This window comes from Actinia tenebrosa, unplaced genomic scaffold, assembly GCF_029948245.1.
Source record: "Actinia tenebrosa isolate PJP-AT-01 unplaced genomic scaffold, QUT_ActTen_1.0 PGA_scaffold0__85_contigs__length_37466705, whole genome shotgun sequence".
Lineage (NCBI taxonomy): Eukaryota > Metazoa > Cnidaria > Anthozoa > Actiniaria > Actiniidae > Actinia > Actinia tenebrosa.
This window is the reverse complement of record NW_028292569.1, coordinates 27779097-27798952: the sequence shown is the minus strand read 5'-3', so window position 1 is coordinate 27798952 and position 19856 is coordinate 27779097. Positions and strand designations below refer to the sequence as shown.

The 19856-nt window shown below is 39.1% G+C and overlaps 1 protein-coding gene across 1 annotated transcript; it reads right to left on the bottom strand.

Moving 5' to 3' along the window:
• Nucleotides 1–1068: 1068 nt before the first annotated feature.
• On the bottom strand, nucleotides 1069–19856 carry LOC116305773 (vascular endothelial growth factor receptor 1). Its single transcript, XM_089038725.1, has 21 exons — nucleotides 19594–19856; nucleotides 16285–16566; nucleotides 14799–15107; nucleotides 14073–14363; nucleotides 13522–13833; nucleotides 13172–13315; nucleotides 12230–12514; nucleotides 11347–11664; nucleotides 10304–10648; nucleotides 9612–9944; nucleotides 9148–9453; nucleotides 8332–8664; nucleotides 7784–8062; nucleotides 7099–7383; nucleotides 6139–6324; nucleotides 5792–5899; nucleotides 5364–5686; nucleotides 5203–5273; nucleotides 4771–4908; nucleotides 4402–4507; nucleotides 1069–4086 (listed from the first exon to the last, which is right to left on the bottom strand). Exons 1-21 carry the CDS (start codon nucleotides 19664–19666, stop codon nucleotides 3520–3522), a joined length of 5394 nt encoding a protein of 1797 aa, XP_088894851.1. The 5' UTR covers nucleotides 19667–19856; the 3' UTR covers nucleotides 1069–3519.

The window sequence follows — 19856 nt, the reverse complement described above, 5'->3', positions numbered from 1 at the left end:
TTTGAGCAAAAAGCATGGACTATAGCCCATGGTCTTTATCGGTTTTGTACGATTATCAAACCTTTTGAAAATATATGCATTATTCATGAAGGTTGAAAAAAAGGTCATTTTGGGCATTATTGAACAAAAAGCATGGACTATAGTCCATGGTTTTGACCGATTTTGGTCCATTTTCACACCTTTTTAGAAAACATGAATTATTCATGAAGGACGCCAAATAGATCATTTTTGGCCATTTTGGAGCAAAAAGCATGGACTATAGCTCATGGTTTTGACTGATTTTGGTCCATTTTCACACCTTTTCAAAATATATGCATTATTCATGAAGGATGCAAAATAGGTCATTTTTGGCCATTTTGGAGCAAAAAGCATGGACTATAGCACATGGTTTTGACCGATTTTGGACCATTTTCACACCTTTTCAAAATATATCCATTATTCATGGAGAATGCAAAATAGGTCATTTTTGGCCATTTTTGAGCAAAAAGCATGGACTATAGCCCATGGTTTTGATCGGTTTTGTACGATTTTCAAAACTTTTGAAAATACATGCATTGTTCATGAAGGTTGAAAAAAATATCATTTTTGGCCATTTTTGAGCAAAAAGCATGGACTATAGCCCATAGTTTTCACCGATTTTGGTCCATTTTGACACCTTTTTAGAAAACATGCATTATTGATGATGGACGCCAAATAGGTCATTTTTGGCCATTTTTGAGCAAAAAAGCATGGACTATAGCTCATGGTTTTGACTGATTTTGGTCCATTTTCACACCTTTTCAAAATATATGCATTATTCATGAAGGATGCAAAATAGGTCATTTTTGGCCATTTTGGAGCAAAAAGCATCGACTATAGCCCATGGTTTTGACCGATTTTGGTCCATTTTCACACCTTTTCAAAATATATCCATTATTTATGAAAAATGTAAAATAGGTCATTTTTGGCCATTTTTGAGCAAAAAGCATGGACTAGTCCATGGTTTTGACCGATTTTGGTCCATTTTCACACCTTTTAAAAGGAGATGCATTGTTTTGATTTGCTAAGGACTACTTTCAACCATTTTCACTAGATGTTTTTATTTGCACTTAAAAATTTTATTTACAAACACGAACATTTGTTTTTGTTTTTTAATTTTAATTTTAGTTTTTTTACCACTGATTTCTTGTCACTACGATTTAAAAAGTATTGTCTAAAATGTTCAAAATACATCGTAGTTATAAACTTAAGTATTTCCTTTCGTTATACACCTAACGAAATATGACGATCAAGATGAATAGCTATTGTTGTGCACTGACTAGCGACTGACTAGCCTTGTATTGATGAGGAAACATAAAAGCGTCTTCACATATTATATGAGAGGACTAGTCAGTGCAGAACAACAGTTATTCGAATAGGTCGCCATATTTCGATTCAGTGTATTAAAGAAATAATGGTTCGACCCACCTCCATTGGAGGTATTGTGCCTATTACCCTTCTGACAATATTCTCGGTATTGATGCTACATGGGGTAAGATGTTGAATAACCCGAAAAAATTTCATCGTTTGAGTGCGGCTTCTTGAAGTTATGAAGGTTTTTCTATGCCATATGCTAATGCTGTGACACCGGCTTCTATGTCAAAACTAACTCGCAGTTATTTTTATAAAAGCAATGAAGAAAACAATAACGTATTTCAAATTTATCTGTGCCAGTAATGTTTTGTTTATTAAATGATTACTCCTCATACGTCATAGTCATTAGCATATGGCATGGAAAAACCTTTATAACTTCAAGAAGCCGCATTAAAACAATGAAATGGTTGTTGGTGTCATGCAACTGCATGTCCAATGTAGAATCGATTATGTGAATATTGTCAGAAGGGTGATAGGCACTTTAAGTTACAGAATGTTTTTTTCGCTGTCCACTAAAGTTGAATATTTCAAATCTCTTCGTTTTTATCTTATTATCATAATTTGATCTCAAAATATCCTAAATACAACTGGAATCAATTTTCGCCTTATAAATATTCTGCTAAATAAAGTATGTATATGTCTCGTATGTAGTATATCCCGCACGTAAAATGTCCCGTATCTAGTATGTCCCACACGCAAAATGTCCCATATCTAGTATGTTCCCCACGTAAAATGTCCCATATCTAGTATGTCTCGCACGTAAAATCTCCCATATCTAGTATGTCCCGCACGTAAAATCTCCCACATCTAGTATGTCCCGGAAGTAAAACTATTATTTCCCGTATGTAAATGTCCTGTATGAATCACATATAAAACAACATCACGCTGTGGAACTAAACTTTGTCTAAATTAGCAAAGAATAAAAGGAATGACAAGGAATGAAATAGAAATAGCACGTGAATGGTATTCTCTACTTTCACATCCCCATAATGCCTTGCGTCTTTGGGGGGTAACCAATCAAAAAACTGTCCCAAATTGAAAGTTTTCTTAATTGAATTTATACTATACCTGCTTTTATTTGTACAATACTGATTTTTAGTTTATTTCAAGTTGTTTTTGCGATCAGATCAGATACAGATCATGAAGAGTTTTGGTCTTACAGAAAATGTATTGACTTACGAAAAAATGTTTAAAATTTACCTTAACGTCTTCAAGCTTCTATCTTTTTCTGTTTTTTACTTCTTCATTTTATTTTTGGATACCAAACAAGGTATTGTCAACATTGTCTGATCAGCCTTCAGCAAAATAAGTGGGTTTTTACTCTCTGGTTACCCCCCAAAGACGCAAAGTATTATGGGGATGTGAAAGTAGAGAATGAAGAGAATAATGCACCCATTTGTTACACTATGTTTTCTCTATTCATAATGGGTTTCCTGTGGATTGCTTTTTCTTTTCTATTCTCCTTCGCCTAATTTTCCACAGCATAACCACATATACCATCTTAAAGAAGACGTTACAGGGTTGCCTGCATTGTAAAGCATGGTCCCATTTATTCATATTTCACCCGAGTAAATTATGTTTTAAATAAATTATTTAGAATAAAATAAAAGACTTTTTTTCAAGAACTGAAAAATCGAAATGCTACTCTCTTTTTACTAAGAAATGTTTTCTGTATATCTATTAATTTCAAAGTACTTTTACGCATAAAACTCTATAAAACCATAATAAAATATCGATCAGTCAATTAGTTCCCAGGCTATTTCTGTAATGGAGCACTTCGACGATACGGCGGCCATTTTGAATCGCAAGGCATTATGGGTCACTCAGGGGGCAAGACAAAACAATGATGCTGAAATAACGACCCCACGATATTTGAGAAATTTCCTCAGTTATGAAACTGTCTATTTATTTCAAACATCCATTGTCGCCACCGCAACGTCGAATTAGTCCATTATAGACAGGATCAAAATGAAATAGTTGAGTACTAGTTCCTAGGTCCTCTTCCCCGATCCCGATCCATATTGGACGGGAATCGGAGTAAAATACTGAGGACTAGTCTCCAGTCTCCTAACTTGATTCAAAGCATGTTGGAGCTTGTTACCTGGGACCTTGTCTAAGTATACAAAGTTATACGTATCTCTCAGATTGCTGCCTTGACCGGAAGTCATCTTCCTTCTTCGACGTTACCCCATCGTTCCCATAATTCTTAATGAAGTTATTAACATTAGCATATGGTCTGGTGTTGATGTATGGCTGTGGGGTGTCGAAAACTTCAGAATGCCTTTCACAAACGTCCTTTTCGTCGTCGTAGTTCTTCATAAGTTGTTCCTTTTCGCTGATAAACTCGTCTTCATCTGATATGTTGCCACTCGAATCGCTTTTTTTATGATTCTCCTTCTCTATAGAGTCAGCACGTACTTTATCCATTTCCCCTGATTCAGCTCCGTTATTTCTCACTTTTCCTTTAGAGAGATCGCCGAATGCGAATCTTTTCGTGTTGACGTAGTCTTTGCCTTTATCCTCAGTGATGAGATGTTGTAGTTCAATCTCCTCGACAGGAACGGGTGGTAAGGGGGAACCCTGGGGGCTGTCAAAGACCGACGATGTTGGATGCATGTCTTCTGGTTCAAGATAGTATTGCTGAGTCTCGTTCGGATCTTGCTCGTTTTCTAGCTCAAGGTATTCTTCACCAGTCTGTATTGCACACGAAAAGTTAGTTACGTTAGCTGAATATGATAAATAACAGGGCCAAAACACATCGACGTAGGAGCCATGGGAAAAGAGAAACGGTTCAATGCATCTCCACACTTTCAGTATCATTACTAACCAATAACCAATATAGGAGGGACGTAAAACAACAACTGAGGAGTAAAGAAACCCTGGTAGTGCACACCCTCAGTGCCTACACTTCATGCTAACCACCTCTTATTCATAACTCATTCGTAAAGCGCATTTGAACATATCCATATCGAAAAGAGCGCTATATAAATCATGAATCATTATTAGTACCTGTGTTGTCTTTTCTGCCAGTAGATTATCGATTGCTTGCACAATGGCTGAGAATGGTGGTCTTCTACTAGGGTCATGTTCCCAGCAGGCTAACATTAAGGCGTAACTAAAAACAAACAAAAAACGTCAATATATTGGAACAAGAGAAAATGAACTAAGAGATGGAATCCCGCACCCAACCTTGAGATTCTTTGATGCTATTTTTAGAATAATTTATGCTATTTTTAGAATCATTTGCTTTTAATGCTTTGCCAGTTATCGTAAATAAATATGGCGGCTATGACGTAACATGCACCCCAAGATTAGCTGGGCTACTGAAAGTATCGAACACGTGATTAAGGGACTATACAAGGGTTCCTTGATACTTACATTTCATCTGGGCAGTCATGTGGTCGTTCCATTCGCTGTCCTTCCATTAGATACTGATAAACTTCATTGGCAGGTAATCCAGGGTATGGACTACCGCCTAGAGTAAAGATCTCCCATAACAACACACCAAACGACCATCTAATAAGATGCATATAAAACATGACATATCAGTGGTTTGAAAATGTCTCTATAGCGACAATGATCACATCAATCATTTGTTTGTAAGCAATTTCTATGTCGTCATTTCTTTGTAAATGTTCTAATGTTTTGAAAACATCTAATACTTAAAAGCTTACTTTAACCCTTAGTTTGACATTAGTTTTTGTTGATCTTTCGACCTAAGCGGTCAGCTTTCAAAATAGAGGCAGGAAGGGTGTCGTTTAGAGGACAGTGAAGGATGGATAGATTTTCTCCCTAGATTATATAACTTACACGTCACTCTGATGGGTGTAGATTCTATCGACCAGGGCCTCTATTGCCATCCACTTCACCGGTAACAAACCCTGGAAATTAATTGTAGAATATTGTTAGTTAACTTTTTCACAGATATATGGTAAACACTCTATCTAACTACAAACACAAACAACACTTACAGCAGTGGTCTTCACATAGTGTTCATCCTTATAAATATCCCTCGCAAGTCCAAAGTCTGCCACCTTCATGACGTAATTCTCACCAACCAATACATTCCTCGCTGCCAAATCACGGTGCACGCATCGTCGGCTCGCCAAGAACTCCATGGCTCTAGCCACTTGGAATGCTGTTATTACTAGATCAGTGGTTGTGAACCGTTCGTCTGCTTTCTCTGTGGCAGGAGCCCATTCCGCTTGGAATAAATCACGTCTTTTCCGTAAAAACTCGAGCAAGTTGCCGTGGGGGCAGAACTCGATGATGACCAAGAGATCGCACTCGCGTCCTGAAGAGAAAACATTCGCAATTCATGAACTTACTGTTCTTATTATTTAATGAGTGAAACTGAGTTCTGTACAAGAAGATTTTGAATGAGAATTTAATGGCTTACCCTTTGTGCAGGCACCAAGAAGATTGACGATATTCTTGTGTTCGCCGATGTGCATCAGGATCTTCAACTCAGACACCAAATCTCTGTACTCAGACTCTGTTGCGTCCTCTGTATCAAGAAAGAACAGTGGTAGCCATCAGTTAATCATCCATCCATTCATTCGTTCATCCGTTTATTCGTCCGTTCGTTCAATCGTTTATTTGTCCATTCGTTCGTTCATTCATTCATTCATTCATTCGTTCGTTCGTTCGTTCGTTCGTTCGTTCGTTCGTTCGTTCGTTCGTTCGTTCGTTCGTTCGTTCGTTCGTTCGTTCGCACATTATTCAATCTTCACTTCAAACCCATACCTTTTAGTCCCTTACAAGCAACAGTAGTGACTTGTTTATTATTGCAGTAAGGGCTCTTCATTGAACCGAATCTCGATCGTCTTCTTGACCCTTTACCCTTCATGCTACTCCTTGGATCGAATGCTACTATTCCTACCGCCTCTGCTACAAACACTTGACCAAAAGCACCAGAACCTATGACTTTTCCTGTAAACATTGATAATATATGGCATGCATTACGTGGATAGAATAAAGATGAATATTGATGATGATGATGACGACGACGATGGGAATGAAGATGATGATGGTGATGATGACAATGATGACGATGGTGATGATGATGATGATGATGGTGATGATGATGGTGATGATGATGATGATAGTGATAGTGATGGTGATGGTGATGGTGATGATGGTGATGATGGTGATGATGATGATAGTGATGGTGATGATGATGATGGTGATGATGATGACGATGATGGTGATGATGATGATGGTGATGATGATGATGATAGTGATGGTGATGATGATGATGGTGATGATGATGATGATGATGATGATGGTGATGATGATGATGATGATGATGTTGATGGTGATGATGATGATGATGATGATAGTGATGGTGATGATGATGATGGTGATGATGATGATGATGATAGTGATGGTGATGATGATGATGGTGATGGTGATGGCGATGATGATGATGATGATGGGAATGAAGATGATGATTTTGATGGAAGTAATGGTAATAATGTTAAAGATGATGATGATATAGATTAAGAAGATACTGAAATGAAATGATAGAGATGGCTGATGATGATGCCATAATGTACAGTGCTGTTTTTGATGATGATGATACTTTATCAAAACAGGGTGGTTAGAATTACATTGAAGTAACTTTTTCTAGTGCCTAGACAACCTTCTTACAAATCAAATTGGATATCTCTTAAAATCAATTCAGAATCCTACAAATATACTTACCCAAAGTGAGTCTATTTCTTGAGAACTCCCAGTCGGCGCACAAGGGTAGTTTATGTGTCTGTTCCTGTAATGTCCTATTGGGGTCCAACTTCTTGATATAATCCGGCATTGGAGGTAAAGTCAAGATGTAAAATCCACCATAGAGCTTCTTTCTTCGGTACAATACTGCAATAATGACCAGCAGCAGGAGAATGACGAGACTTCCAGAAACAATGATGGCAATCAAGGCAGGCATGGAGACTACTCCTGGACCAGGGCGTTTGATTCTTTGGAACACTGGTGGATCTGGGATGGAATTTCAATAAATAGTGAGAACAAAATATCATCATGCAGAAAGAAATAGAAGCTTGAAGTAACGATGTAAAAATCAATAGTCAGATCTTTAGATATTTAGTCCCTTTTTTTCAAGAGAGAGAGAGAGAGAGAGAGAGAGAGAGAGAGAGAGAGAGAGAGAGAGAGAAAGAAAGAAAGGAATAAACGAAAAAGAGAGAGAGAAAGGATCACAAGAATGGTGGTAATGCATTTTCAAAGGAATTAGTTCTAAAGGGTGCTGAAGGCTCGATCTCTCGCTCCAGTACTTCACGGTTATAATCTGTTCAATCGGAAACTGGGGCGAGATGACATAGCTCTAGCACGCAAAGTAGGTTGACAGCCAGTTACTGAAACCAAGTATTTCTCTGCTTACTTATATCACGATCTTTGTAATTCTGACCCAGAGCGTTTGTTGCTATACATCGGTACTTCCCGTGATGTTCAGTCCTTAATTCAGAGAAAAACAAAGTACTGCTTCCCATCTTCCAACTGGAGATATTGGGTAAAGAAACGAAGCTGCCAGTTTCATTTTCTTTCAGCCAGCGAACATGTGGTGTTGGGTTTCCTGTGGCAAGACAGCGAATCTTCACTAAACGTACTGATTCGACTGATTCGTGAAGCTCTTCGTCAATCAACGTGACAGTGGGTGGAGCTGTTCAAGGATAATGAAACAGTATGATGAAAAAATATCTACCGATTAAATAAAGCTACTAAGATTAAGATGAAACATTGAACTTCTCTGCATGAGCCGAACCTAATAACATCATTGAAGACAGCCTTGTTATCCATTGTTTCAATCAGGTTCGGCTCATGTGAAGTTCGACGTTAGACCCGAGCCTTAGATTAAGGTGTAACGTCCAACTCGTCAAGTAAACCCCACAATAATGCAACACAACATTCTAAGCCAATAAAATGTCGTACCTTGTACGTTCAAATACGCTTTTCCATCATCTTCATCAATACTATTTCTCGCCTTGCAAGAATACCAGTCCGTGTTGTTGTATTTGGCATTACAAATCACTAGAGAATGTGTTTGTGGCTTGTTCAACTCCGAGGGATAGACATAAAGATAGAACCCGTTCACCCTTGAACTACATTCACTCAAAGAAGACAGCACCGTTGTCTCTAATAGTTTGCCCGCCTTGAACCAAGTGACAGCCGGTGAGGGGTGACCGCTGACCGTACAGTTAAAGGACACGTGGTTCGCTTCGTTTGTTGTGAGGTTTCCAATAGTTACGGAAGGTGGACTCACGGCTGGAAGAAAAGATGATAATACAGGTTGGAATAAGGAAATAGAAGATCAATTTTCATCTTGGGAGTGGATTAATCCCACGGCGCCATCTATGTTTATTTTCACGAGCATAAAAACCCTGCGTAACCTCATCCTGAAGCGCTTGAATGCGAGGGCAAGCGGGGAAAAAGCTTTGATCGTCATGGAGTGATGTAACAACATGCACCACATTGTAGGTAAAAAACAGAATTTTTTTTTGGAAAATGAAATCACTTGTCACATTGCATTCTTATTCATTCAGAGGTTGAGGGGAAACTGGGTCGAGTTGGCATAAGAGTGCATTGTGGGGCTGCTGTACAAAACATATTTCCAAGATGGCGTCTATTTTGTCACCTAAAACAGTCCCACACTATTTCGCCATCTCGACCCAGTTTTTCACCTCAACCTCGGAATTCCCAACATGATCATAGATGTCCTGTAATCCTTCCATTAAATATTCTCCTTACCAAGAACTTTCAAAGTCGTCCATGTACTTTCTTTTTTCTTGTCACTTTCAGTGGCTTCACATGCGTATCTCCCAGAATCGTTCATTCGAGCTTCAAAAATCTGAAGATGAGTTAAGTATTTTACTGAATCCTCGCTAAATGTGATTCGAACACGCGAGGTGTTGTTTATCAGGTGGTCGTCACCGTCACGCCATGTGGGATGACTATCGAACGACTTTAAGGCCTGACAAGTCATTGTGATGTTTTCATATTCATCTCTGTATTTGATCTTCTCTCCTTCGATGTTCAATTTCTTAACAAAATTGCCTGGAAAACAATGAAATTCATTGGTGAGAAATCGTACGATTTTGTAAGACTTCTTACTATTAAGGCAAGAACGACGATGAGAACTTTCGTCACTGAAATAGCGTACCAAAGATGATGAAAATGGACGGCAATTAACAATAATCTCAATTAATTCTTACTTGTTCTATGCAAAGCAAAGTCCATTTTATCGTATCCTACAAGATTCCTTACAGAACATCTGTAATATATCAACTTGTCTGTGGGAAGAACTCCAAGAACGCTTCTCAATGAAGTCGTATTTCTGACCTTCGCAATACTCAAGGGGATGGACTGCCATTTGTTGGGGTTTGGTTTGCACTCTTTGGAATCAACACAAGAGAGTACTTGATACTGCCACGTGAAGACAGGAGGTGGCACAGCACGTGAGACTTCACATTCCAACGTGTAAGGAGAATTCTTGGGAATTACTTGGTTTACAACGTCATTATTTGTCTTCTTTATCAAGGGTGGAACTAAAAAGCATTGAAAAAAGGCAAAGCTGAGTAAAAGATCTTGATTAATGCCAATACACTATGCATGACGTCACCAATCTAATGATGTCGGCATGTTGGGGCGACGTCATCTTCAAGGTTATGCGTCACGAGGCACGTTTTGTTTGTGTAAACACGAGCGTTAAGTCAAGTGGCAAATTGTATATATATTCCATGCTGTGTCACGAGAAAGCATCGTATCTCTTTTTTATGCCATACCAAAGAAAGTACATGATGTGAAAAACGAGGGGTGTATCGAAGATACGCAATGGCTTTCCAGCGTTCTGATTGGCTATATATTTTTATGGTGCACGAATAAGTAATGAATATAATCAACTTACCATGAACAGAAACATTAAATATTGCCTGTTTTTCCCCTGCCAGGTTTATAACTTTGATACGATATTCACCATTGTCGGCAGGATGTAAAGGGTCGACAATCTTGAAGGGTAAGACTGGTCTTGCACCCCTGTTTAATACGTCTATTCTATCATCAATCTCGTAGTTTGTTTCCTTTGATTGACATTTAAAGCTTTGACCACCACGACACGTTACTAGTGCTCGTTGTCCCTTGTACCAGGCTACATCGGGGAAGGGAGAGCCCAACACAACGACGTTGAACTGCAGCGGGTCGTGTTCCTTGATGGTCTTGAATGAGGGCGTGGAAAGGTTTGGCTTGTCAGAAGCTACAAGGACGGGAAGGTACAAAACAGTAAAAACAAAACAGGGATTATTACCATCTAGTATGAACGCCTTTTGGATAATAAACATAATCAGAAAATGATTACAATAACCATCATCACCATCACAACCATCAACATCATCATTATCATCATCATCATCACCATCATCACCATCACCACAATCATGAACGCCATCATCCTCACCATCTCCACAACCATCATCATGGGTAGCATGGGTTGCATGAGTTGTGTAGGCTGCTAACTCGTCGTCTTTCACCACTGTGAGTCCAACGGGTCGGGTCGCTAATTCGAGCCCTGCGGTCGCCACATGTGAATTAAAATTGCTTGGGGTGTTGTCCCCTCCCATGCTCGCTACGAGGGTTTTCACCGGGTTCTTCGGTTTCATTCTTCCGTTAAAATCAACTTATCAGTTCTGCGTTGTATGCATAGAACATTGAATGTAGTGATAGTGTGCGCGAGTGAAAAATTTCTTCAATTAGTGCGAAAGCACTAGGCACTTAAAAGAGATTTATCATCTTCGCCATCATCGCTCTTATCACCATTATTCATCATCATCATCACCACCATCATCATCACCATCATCACCACCATCAGATGTCAACATCACCAGCGCTTGTCTGTATTCACATATATCACAATTCACAATACGATATAACGCTTACGTTGTCACAAGTTTTTACCTTTAACCAGGATCTCAATGGTAGTATTGGCAACAGCACCAACCGAGTTGTTCTTACGGCACATGTACGTTCCCTCATCTTTCTGTCTTACATTAGAGAGTTTCAAATAAGCCCAAGTAACAACGTAACCGTCTTTATTTCGAATCGAAGGTGGTCCCTTTGTGACCAGAGTCAGTCTATTCGATCTCGAGTCAACCCTGTACCAATAGATTTCGCCCTCGTTGAATGACTCGCATGTTATGGTCCTATTGAACGATGTTTCCAGTTCAATGCGATTGGTCCCGCCTAACACATGGACACTTAAATCAAGCGTTAGGTCTGCAAGAGAATAAAATACGTATGGAACATTAAGGGGCTATTCTGGGTGGATGAGGGAGCTCGACTGTAATCAAACCCCCCCTAAACGACAACCTCTAACAAACCAATAAAAAATAAACAATAATCATTCAAAAGCATTTGATTTTTGACCAAACCTTTGAACCTAACTTGTTGACTTCCTTAATTATGCACATGTAAACAGACTTATTGGGGTGGCGGGAGATGAAGGAGAAAGGGAAAAGCCTCTACTACCCTTTCATTTTGTCTCGTACCCCTTCTGCATGCCTTCCCCGCAAAATCGAAACGTTACTCGAGCTTTATGTTCGAGTAAAGGGACAGCAAAAAATAAAACATAATTGATTTTAATCGATGATTACCATTAAGTAGTCTTTACACCTATTTTTATAATTACGAGAGCCAGGCAACTTGAGATAATTCGAGTTGTCTCGGTTTTTGGCTTCCGTCAAGGCCTGAGTTGGGCGCGTCTTGGACGCGAATTGGTCGCACGATTAAGTAAATGGTTGTGATTTTTTGATGATAATTTCATACATGCACTTTCTCTTACCCTTATTTACGTAAACGTTGATTTTTTTGGGATTTCCAACGCCACTAGCATGACACGTATAGAGAGCACTGTCTCCAATTTGAAGTTTTGAAATTGTAAATTTTTGTCCAACGAGCTTGACTTTAGTTCCATCAACCGTAACTGGATTTCCGCGTTTTTTGAGTTCAACAGGGATGGTGGGATCTGTTAGGCGGCAGTCGAAGACAAAAGAACCTTCAATGGGGGCATTCTGTCTAACAGGCAGGTCTGAGATCCAGGTCAATACCGGGGTGGTTGGTGTAGTGGCTGTGGAATATATGTACACAACTGTTTAAAATGGGGATACAATTTAGAAGCATGGACGAACGCAATATTGATAAAATAGTCAGAGACAAACAGTTGGAGAAACTGAGACATACAGACATGTAGAGTAATTTACGAACTGACTAAATACATGAGTGGCAGACAGACAGGATCGTAATCATTAATGACTGATTGACAGTCGACCTTCCGATCGACCGACCAACCGACCAACCGACTGACCGACTGACTGACCGACCGACTGACCGACTGACTGACCGACTGACTGACTGACCGACTGACCGACCGACTGACTGACTGAATGACTGACCGACCGACTGACTGACTGACTGACTGACTGACTGACTGATTGACTGACCGACTGACTGACTGACTGACTGACGGACTGACTGAACGACTGACTGACTGACCGACTGACTGACCGACCGACCGACCGACCGACTAACTGACTGACTGACTGACTGACTGACTGACCGACTGAATGACTGACTGACCGACCGACTGACTGACTGACTGACTGACCGACTGACCGACTGACCGGCTGACCGACTGACCGACTGACCGACCTAAAAACCTTCAAACAGTTCGAACGTGTAAACAACAGAGCTAGAGTCGTGCGGGTTCTTCTGTACATATACTTACCAGGTAACACGCAATGCTTGATGGAATCTTCCCAATATTGGCCAGGAAGAGGGCACTGTATTCTCGTACCTATACCATTCACACATACGATGTATAAAGTATTGTTGAATGGATCTCTAAACTTGCCATTGGCCTTTGGACACTCTGTTGTTTTACAGGTCAACAAAAAAATCAGTTAGCCATATTCTACTTGGTGTATTTGAAATTCAAACTACAGGAGTTTTCTTATTTTTGAAGTGTATCACGATACTGTTACACAAATTCGTATTCATAAAATGGAGCCACCCTTCCATATGGCAGCCGATTATGTTAGACGCGTGGAGCATTATGGGATCGTACATTGGACTTACCAAATATGGTTAAATTGGCTGTGAAACTATGGCTGTATCCCGGTTGCAAAGCGCTAGTGATTTGACAAGTATAGCTCCCTTCATCTGACCTCTCTGCATTCCTTATGGTTAGAATGGATTCAAACATGGTGTATCCCTTGTAATGGCGTTTAGGTAAAACTGTCACAATATCATGTGGGACAATCGACCCGTCTTTGAACCAGGTAAAGTTAATTGAGTCTCCAAATGCCTGGCATGTGAAGTTAAAGCTCTTGTCAAGATTGAGGTTCTTGGTGTGGGGCGAAATATACGCCTTGGGATCCCTGTGTCCTCCTGGAACAAAAAAAACCCAAATTTTCAGCTTTCGGTCAGGAACGAAAAAAAGATCGTTGTCACAAACAGAAGGCCAATGCTGTTTTTTTTAGATGCATTTTTTTCTTATGCAAATAATGTGAATTTCCAGTCTATAACTGTCTGTGGTTTTCCCACGGATCGTCTTGCGTGTCTAGACCGCTATTAGGACCATAGCAGTAGTCAGATAAATAAGAGCTATTCATTTAGTAAACACCAACCTTGCAATACGATAAGCCTTCCCATATTCATCGAAATAGTTTTTCCATAAGTTGATACCGCTTTACAGGTGTATTGCCCGCCATCTCGTATGGTCACCCGGTGGATAACGAAGTTCGGTCCGTCCTGTACAACCCTAACACCATCAGGAGTGACTTCCTGCACGTTTTGGTGTGAGCGTTGAATCCACAGGCTAGTGGACGCAACGGGGTCTGTAGTATTACACTTGATCGTAACCGATGACCCAACATCACCAACAAAGATGGTTTGATGCCTCGATATAAACTCGAAAGCTGATTGGTTATAAAAAGAAAAAGATTTATGATTTGATGAGGGGAAAAACCACAGGAAGCCCAAACATCGCTAGAATGTAAAACAGGCTACTCTTAAAAGCTCCTAGAAAACAACCCCAAAAATAAAATAAAGAAGTGAAAAAAGTTTTCGAGTTTCCTCATTAAGAATGTCGGTGATCTTCCCATGGGTCTGGGTCGAGAGACAACGCTACTTTAAAACTGTTTAACTTGGGCGTAATTTTATCCCCATTTCAGACCTCGTGTCATTCCCTAGAGTACCATTTCTTTGTTTAATAGTTTAACTCAAACAAATAATCTTACAAGAGAATGACATGTGGTCTGAAATGGGAAAACATTACGCCCATGCAAGCCAAAAAGTTCTATTGATAAAACCCTTACACACAGAAAATCAACAAAAATAAATCTAAAACTTACGTTTAACGATCAATTCAGATGGAGTTGGAAAATATCCCATTTTATCCAAACCAATGAAGGGATAAATCTGCACTTTGACACGGCACTGATAGATACCACTTTCACTAGTTTCCAAGTCTGACACGGTCATCACACTAGTGTACTCGTTGCCATTTCTTGATTTGTTTTGATGGGATAATTCTTGCGTGTCTTTGTGCCAAGACACTCTTGCGAATTTGTCTGAAGTAGCTTGACAGGTGAAAGATGCGCTCTCTCCTTCAGGAGCTGTAATTATCTTTGGAGACACACTGAATTTTAAATCTAAGTATTCTGAAAGTTGAAGAGTACTTAAGTTTAGTGGCTGGAATAATGGAATAAAGTTTGGGGAAGATTGCCCAAGTAACAGAGAAGACGCAGCAACGGTACGATTACATTGCGAAATTGACGGGTTAACGTCGTCCAACACAGGACCTATTAAACCTAAGCTAAGTTCCAATTCGATCTGGGTGTAAGTTATAGCCTGGCTTTGATCAGCCAAGAGGTTGTGTCAGGGTTTGGTAACTAACAAGTAAGCTTGGCTTGGGTGTAGCAAGGGCGGATCCAGGGGGAGGGGGGGCAAAGGGGGGCTGAAGCCCCCCCTTCAGCAGAAAAAAACGATGCTTTTTTATATTGTTTTCCGTTGTGTTGACGGAAGAAACTCAATTAGCCCCCCCCCCCCTTAAATTTTGGCTGGATCTGCCCTTGTGTAGGTCTAGTTTTGGGGCGTGTGATCGAGAAGAGACAGCGTTTTCCGTATTCAGTGGGAATTTTAATCCTTATAATTATTTAAGACAAAAAAATCATCAAAATGTTGTGCGCAACGTTGCTGCATGCAGAGTTTTCGAGGGATGTCACACGTAGCAACATTACCTGCAAAAAAACTAACTTAAATTAACCAGCAATACAAATAAAAGTCGCACTTCATTGGCTTACAATATCACGTCAGCAACGTTGCAGGTCGTGTTCATACGAAGGATTTGTCATGCACAATGTTGCAGAGGCAGATCTCGATTCTACTTCACCAACCATGTACGTAACCTCTGTAGGTTGTGTTCATATAATGGAACTAGCTGTGCATAATACTCTAGACAATGTTGAGCGCAACCGTTTTAAATAAGTTATGAGCATAACGATGCGCGTAAAGACGGCACCGTGTGTACAGTTCAAACAGTTAAAACAACTTATAGAGCAGTTTTTGAATCACTGTGAAAAGCTCACGGCACGAACATGTTCGTGACACGGCAAGGCATACGCCAGACCAATCACATCGCGCGAGAATTTACTCTTCATCCAATCAAATGTCCGGACCACGGCACGGACACGGTGGCGCCGAGGTCAAGGCACTGTCAGACCAATCACATTGCGCAAAAAAAAGAAAACTCCTAGAAAACGTCACGGTCACGGCACGGCACTCTTACGGCACTGAGATTTTCACATTCATGCGAAAACTGCTACAGCATATACTTACGAACAGAAATAGCCCTTATGGAGCCAACTGGAAAAGATTTCTTCAAACCATTTCCGAAAGACGTTTTGCACCTGTAATCTCCACTTTCGGCGTTGGTTATATTGTATACTGTGAATATCTGGCCTATTTCAGCAACCTTAACACCATCTGTTACCATATGTTTCTCGTCATGATAAAGCTCAACTTTAGCTTTTTGGTCTGATAAAATACAGTCGAAGTCAGCGGCACCTCCTAGAGGTACAAAATAGTTGTTTTGAACATCGTGGATTCGCGTCGGCGAACCTGGAAATTAATCAGTCAATCAATCAATCAGTCAATCAATCAGTCAGTCAATCAATCAGTCAATCAATCAGTCAGTCAATCAATCAGTCAATCAGTCAATCAATCAATCAGTCAATCAATCAATCAATCAGTCAATCAATCAGTCAATCAATCAGTCAATCAATCAGTCAATCAGTCAATCAATCAGTCAATCAATCAGTCAATCAATCAATCAGTCAATCAATCAGTCAATCAATCAGTCAATCAGTCAATCAATCAATCAATCAGTCAATCAATCAGTCAATCAATCAATCAATCAGTCAATCAGTCAGTCAATCAATCAGTCAATCAATCAATCAGTCAATCAATCAATCAGTCAATCAATCAGTCAATCAATCAGTCAGTCAATCAATCAGTCAATCAATCAGTCAGTCAATCAATCAATCGAATTAATAATTTCGAAGCACAACATTTTTGACTGCTCCCTTTTTCAGTATGTTCACATTTGATGTCCTTCCACTTAAATCCTTGGCCTTCCCTCATCCCCCTCCTACGAAATAGATTATCCTTTATGCCCAAACTGTTTCAATAAATCAGCCCCTTTTTCAATATTTCAGCAACGTTTTACTTCTAAAGAGATGAATGCTTATTATGCTCGACCTATTTCATTTAAAAAGAAACACCTTTTTCAATGTATCGGCTTTTTTGCAATGCGTAATATTGCATCTTTAGTATTATTAGTATATCTATCATGTCTGAACGCGAAAGCTTCAAAGATACTGTCCTTAGTATTATTTAGAACTATTTCATTATCACTTAATCTCAATGTCAGTAGAGCTTTACTACTCTTCTGTGACCCACAAAATATGGCTCATTATCTCGTGTTTTGGCTTCTGGTGATCAAAATGAACAACGGCCTCTTTGAATGACCGCGGGGGCCAAGAGTTAGTATGAGATCTAGCGAAGGTCAAAGAATTCAAAACATCTGAATTAACTGTTTCCCACTCACAAAAGTGTGGAGATTGCTTCAAACGTGCCAAGGCAGGCCGTGAACAAACACACTGAAAAATCCTTAGTCCTGAATACGTTTGCAACTTCAACTCGCTATTTTTTACATATCGGCCAATGTGTAAGTAAGTATTAATAGTCAACAATGATTCAGAATATCTATTACTTTAACGACAAGTCCTTTTTACCTTAGGTAATTACCGCAACCTTTTATTATTATAACTCGATTTTTCTCAAGTAAAAGCGCTTGCATCTCACCAACGCGATCTCCTGTTGCTTCGAGGGTTTTTTTCCGGGTTATAACTCTTTTTTTTTTCTCCTTCTGCAAATATTTTATGAAAGCATACTACTCAAGGAAATGATGGAAAGACTGATGATGAAAAATGGCCCCAAGTGTAGGGTCTTACAGCAACGAGCCGCAACCTAACTCTAACTTTTTTTTTTACATCCACATTACAAACCCCACCTCCCCACTAGTATGCGATACTCTTGCCTTCCCCCAGGGGGGGGGGGGTGGCTAACCTAATGAGCGAAACAAAAACGGTAGTTTACGCTAAACTATTGTAAATTATTTCATAAAATCTGAAATCGGCTTATTGGTTTTTCAAGATGGAAGCGGACTAGACTATCGGCTCAAATCTTATCATTTTGGGTGTCATTACGCAGTATTCCATGTGAACATGAGGTCTGTTTAATGACTTCTTAGAAGATTGCACGCAACTTTGATCAGTCGATAAGAAACAGGAAAAACATCGGAGAAAAACTCGAATTATTTTAATCTTTGAGTGACAGCTTTTCACGACAAAATGATTCACTAATTTCTTGTTTAAATATTAAATCCTGTAAAAAAAACGTCTTTTGATTAATTTTTACCTAGTTTGAATAGGTTTAATAGATATATGAGCTTCAAATTAAAAGAAGTCGTCGAGGACTGTATTAAAGGTGTTAGGGGACAACAAAAGTTTTCAATTTTATATTTACTCAAACGCAAAGACATCAAATTCACCAGGAAAATAATTGTCAGAGACTTCACACTTTCAATGACAGAAAAACAAGAAGCGGAAATTGAAGCAGTTAATCGTGAAGTTTCTAATCACATGTGATTACAGGTCGAAAGTCGTGACGAAAAGGGTCGATTTCAAGAAGTATTCGCCTGTGTATCATGCAGTATGATTCTCATTCAATATAAATTGACCTTCTTCTTGAAAATTGGCCATACCCCAGAAAACTATTTCATAATATGATCGAAATAAATTTCAACACCAAACCATAGATAAACAATTCATAAAGCACTTTATATTTACATATATTTGGGGTCATATCAGCGAAAGACCGTAATGAACTAGAACTAAGAAATTCCCAGTAGCTAGATTGTAATCTTAGAAGAAGAAGAAGTAAAATACAAGTTAGAAAGGATTTAAATTACAATTGTATTCATCTCAAATTGATTGCGGTTCAATTTAGTTAATAGCTATTTATATTAGTGTTGCTAAAGAGAGGACAAATTCTGACGATGCTGAACGATAATCTCGGATAAAAAAACATCTATGACACAAGCAAAAATAAATATTTTTCATATCTAAAGACTAAATATGTCAAGCCCCTATGACATGTATAAAGATCTTTTTTACCTCGTGCAATATTCTGAGCCACGTACTGTGAGAGGTTCAAGATGTATTATTTGGCATATCTTACAGTAGCCCCTCTATTGTGCACCATATTTCAACTCTGAATGATAGATATCTTGCCATATTTTAAAGAAATATTACAATAATCTTCTAATGAAAGTTGCATAAAAATCCCTGGTTTTAGGCGACGCGTGCAAACGTAAATTGACTTTATCTCGTCAGTTCAGAGTTTGACAAAAACTAAAAAGTGAATAATGAAGACATTATAAAACGTCAGCGAACCGTTTCGAGGACAAACAGCTACACTAACTTATCTTAAAACAATAGTATAAATAGATCTAGTTCAAAGAGTATATCCAAAATATTACATATCATAGTTTAAAGAGAGCAACATGGAGTAATATAGATATACCTTTACATGGCGTAATCACTACCAGAACGAAGTAAACCAGAAGTGATGAAGCAGTCTTCAAATGACGATGCATACTCAGTTCGCTTCCAGGAGCCTTAGATCTCGTCCACCGCAACACAGTTATGAAGCGAGCAGCTCAATTGATAGAATAATGCTTTCTTTTTGGAATTTAATTAGAAGTTTCCTTGGATATCGTAAGTTTTAATGCTGACTGCATTTCTCAACCAGCGGAAATAAGTGTTTGAAGTCACTCTCGTTCAGTT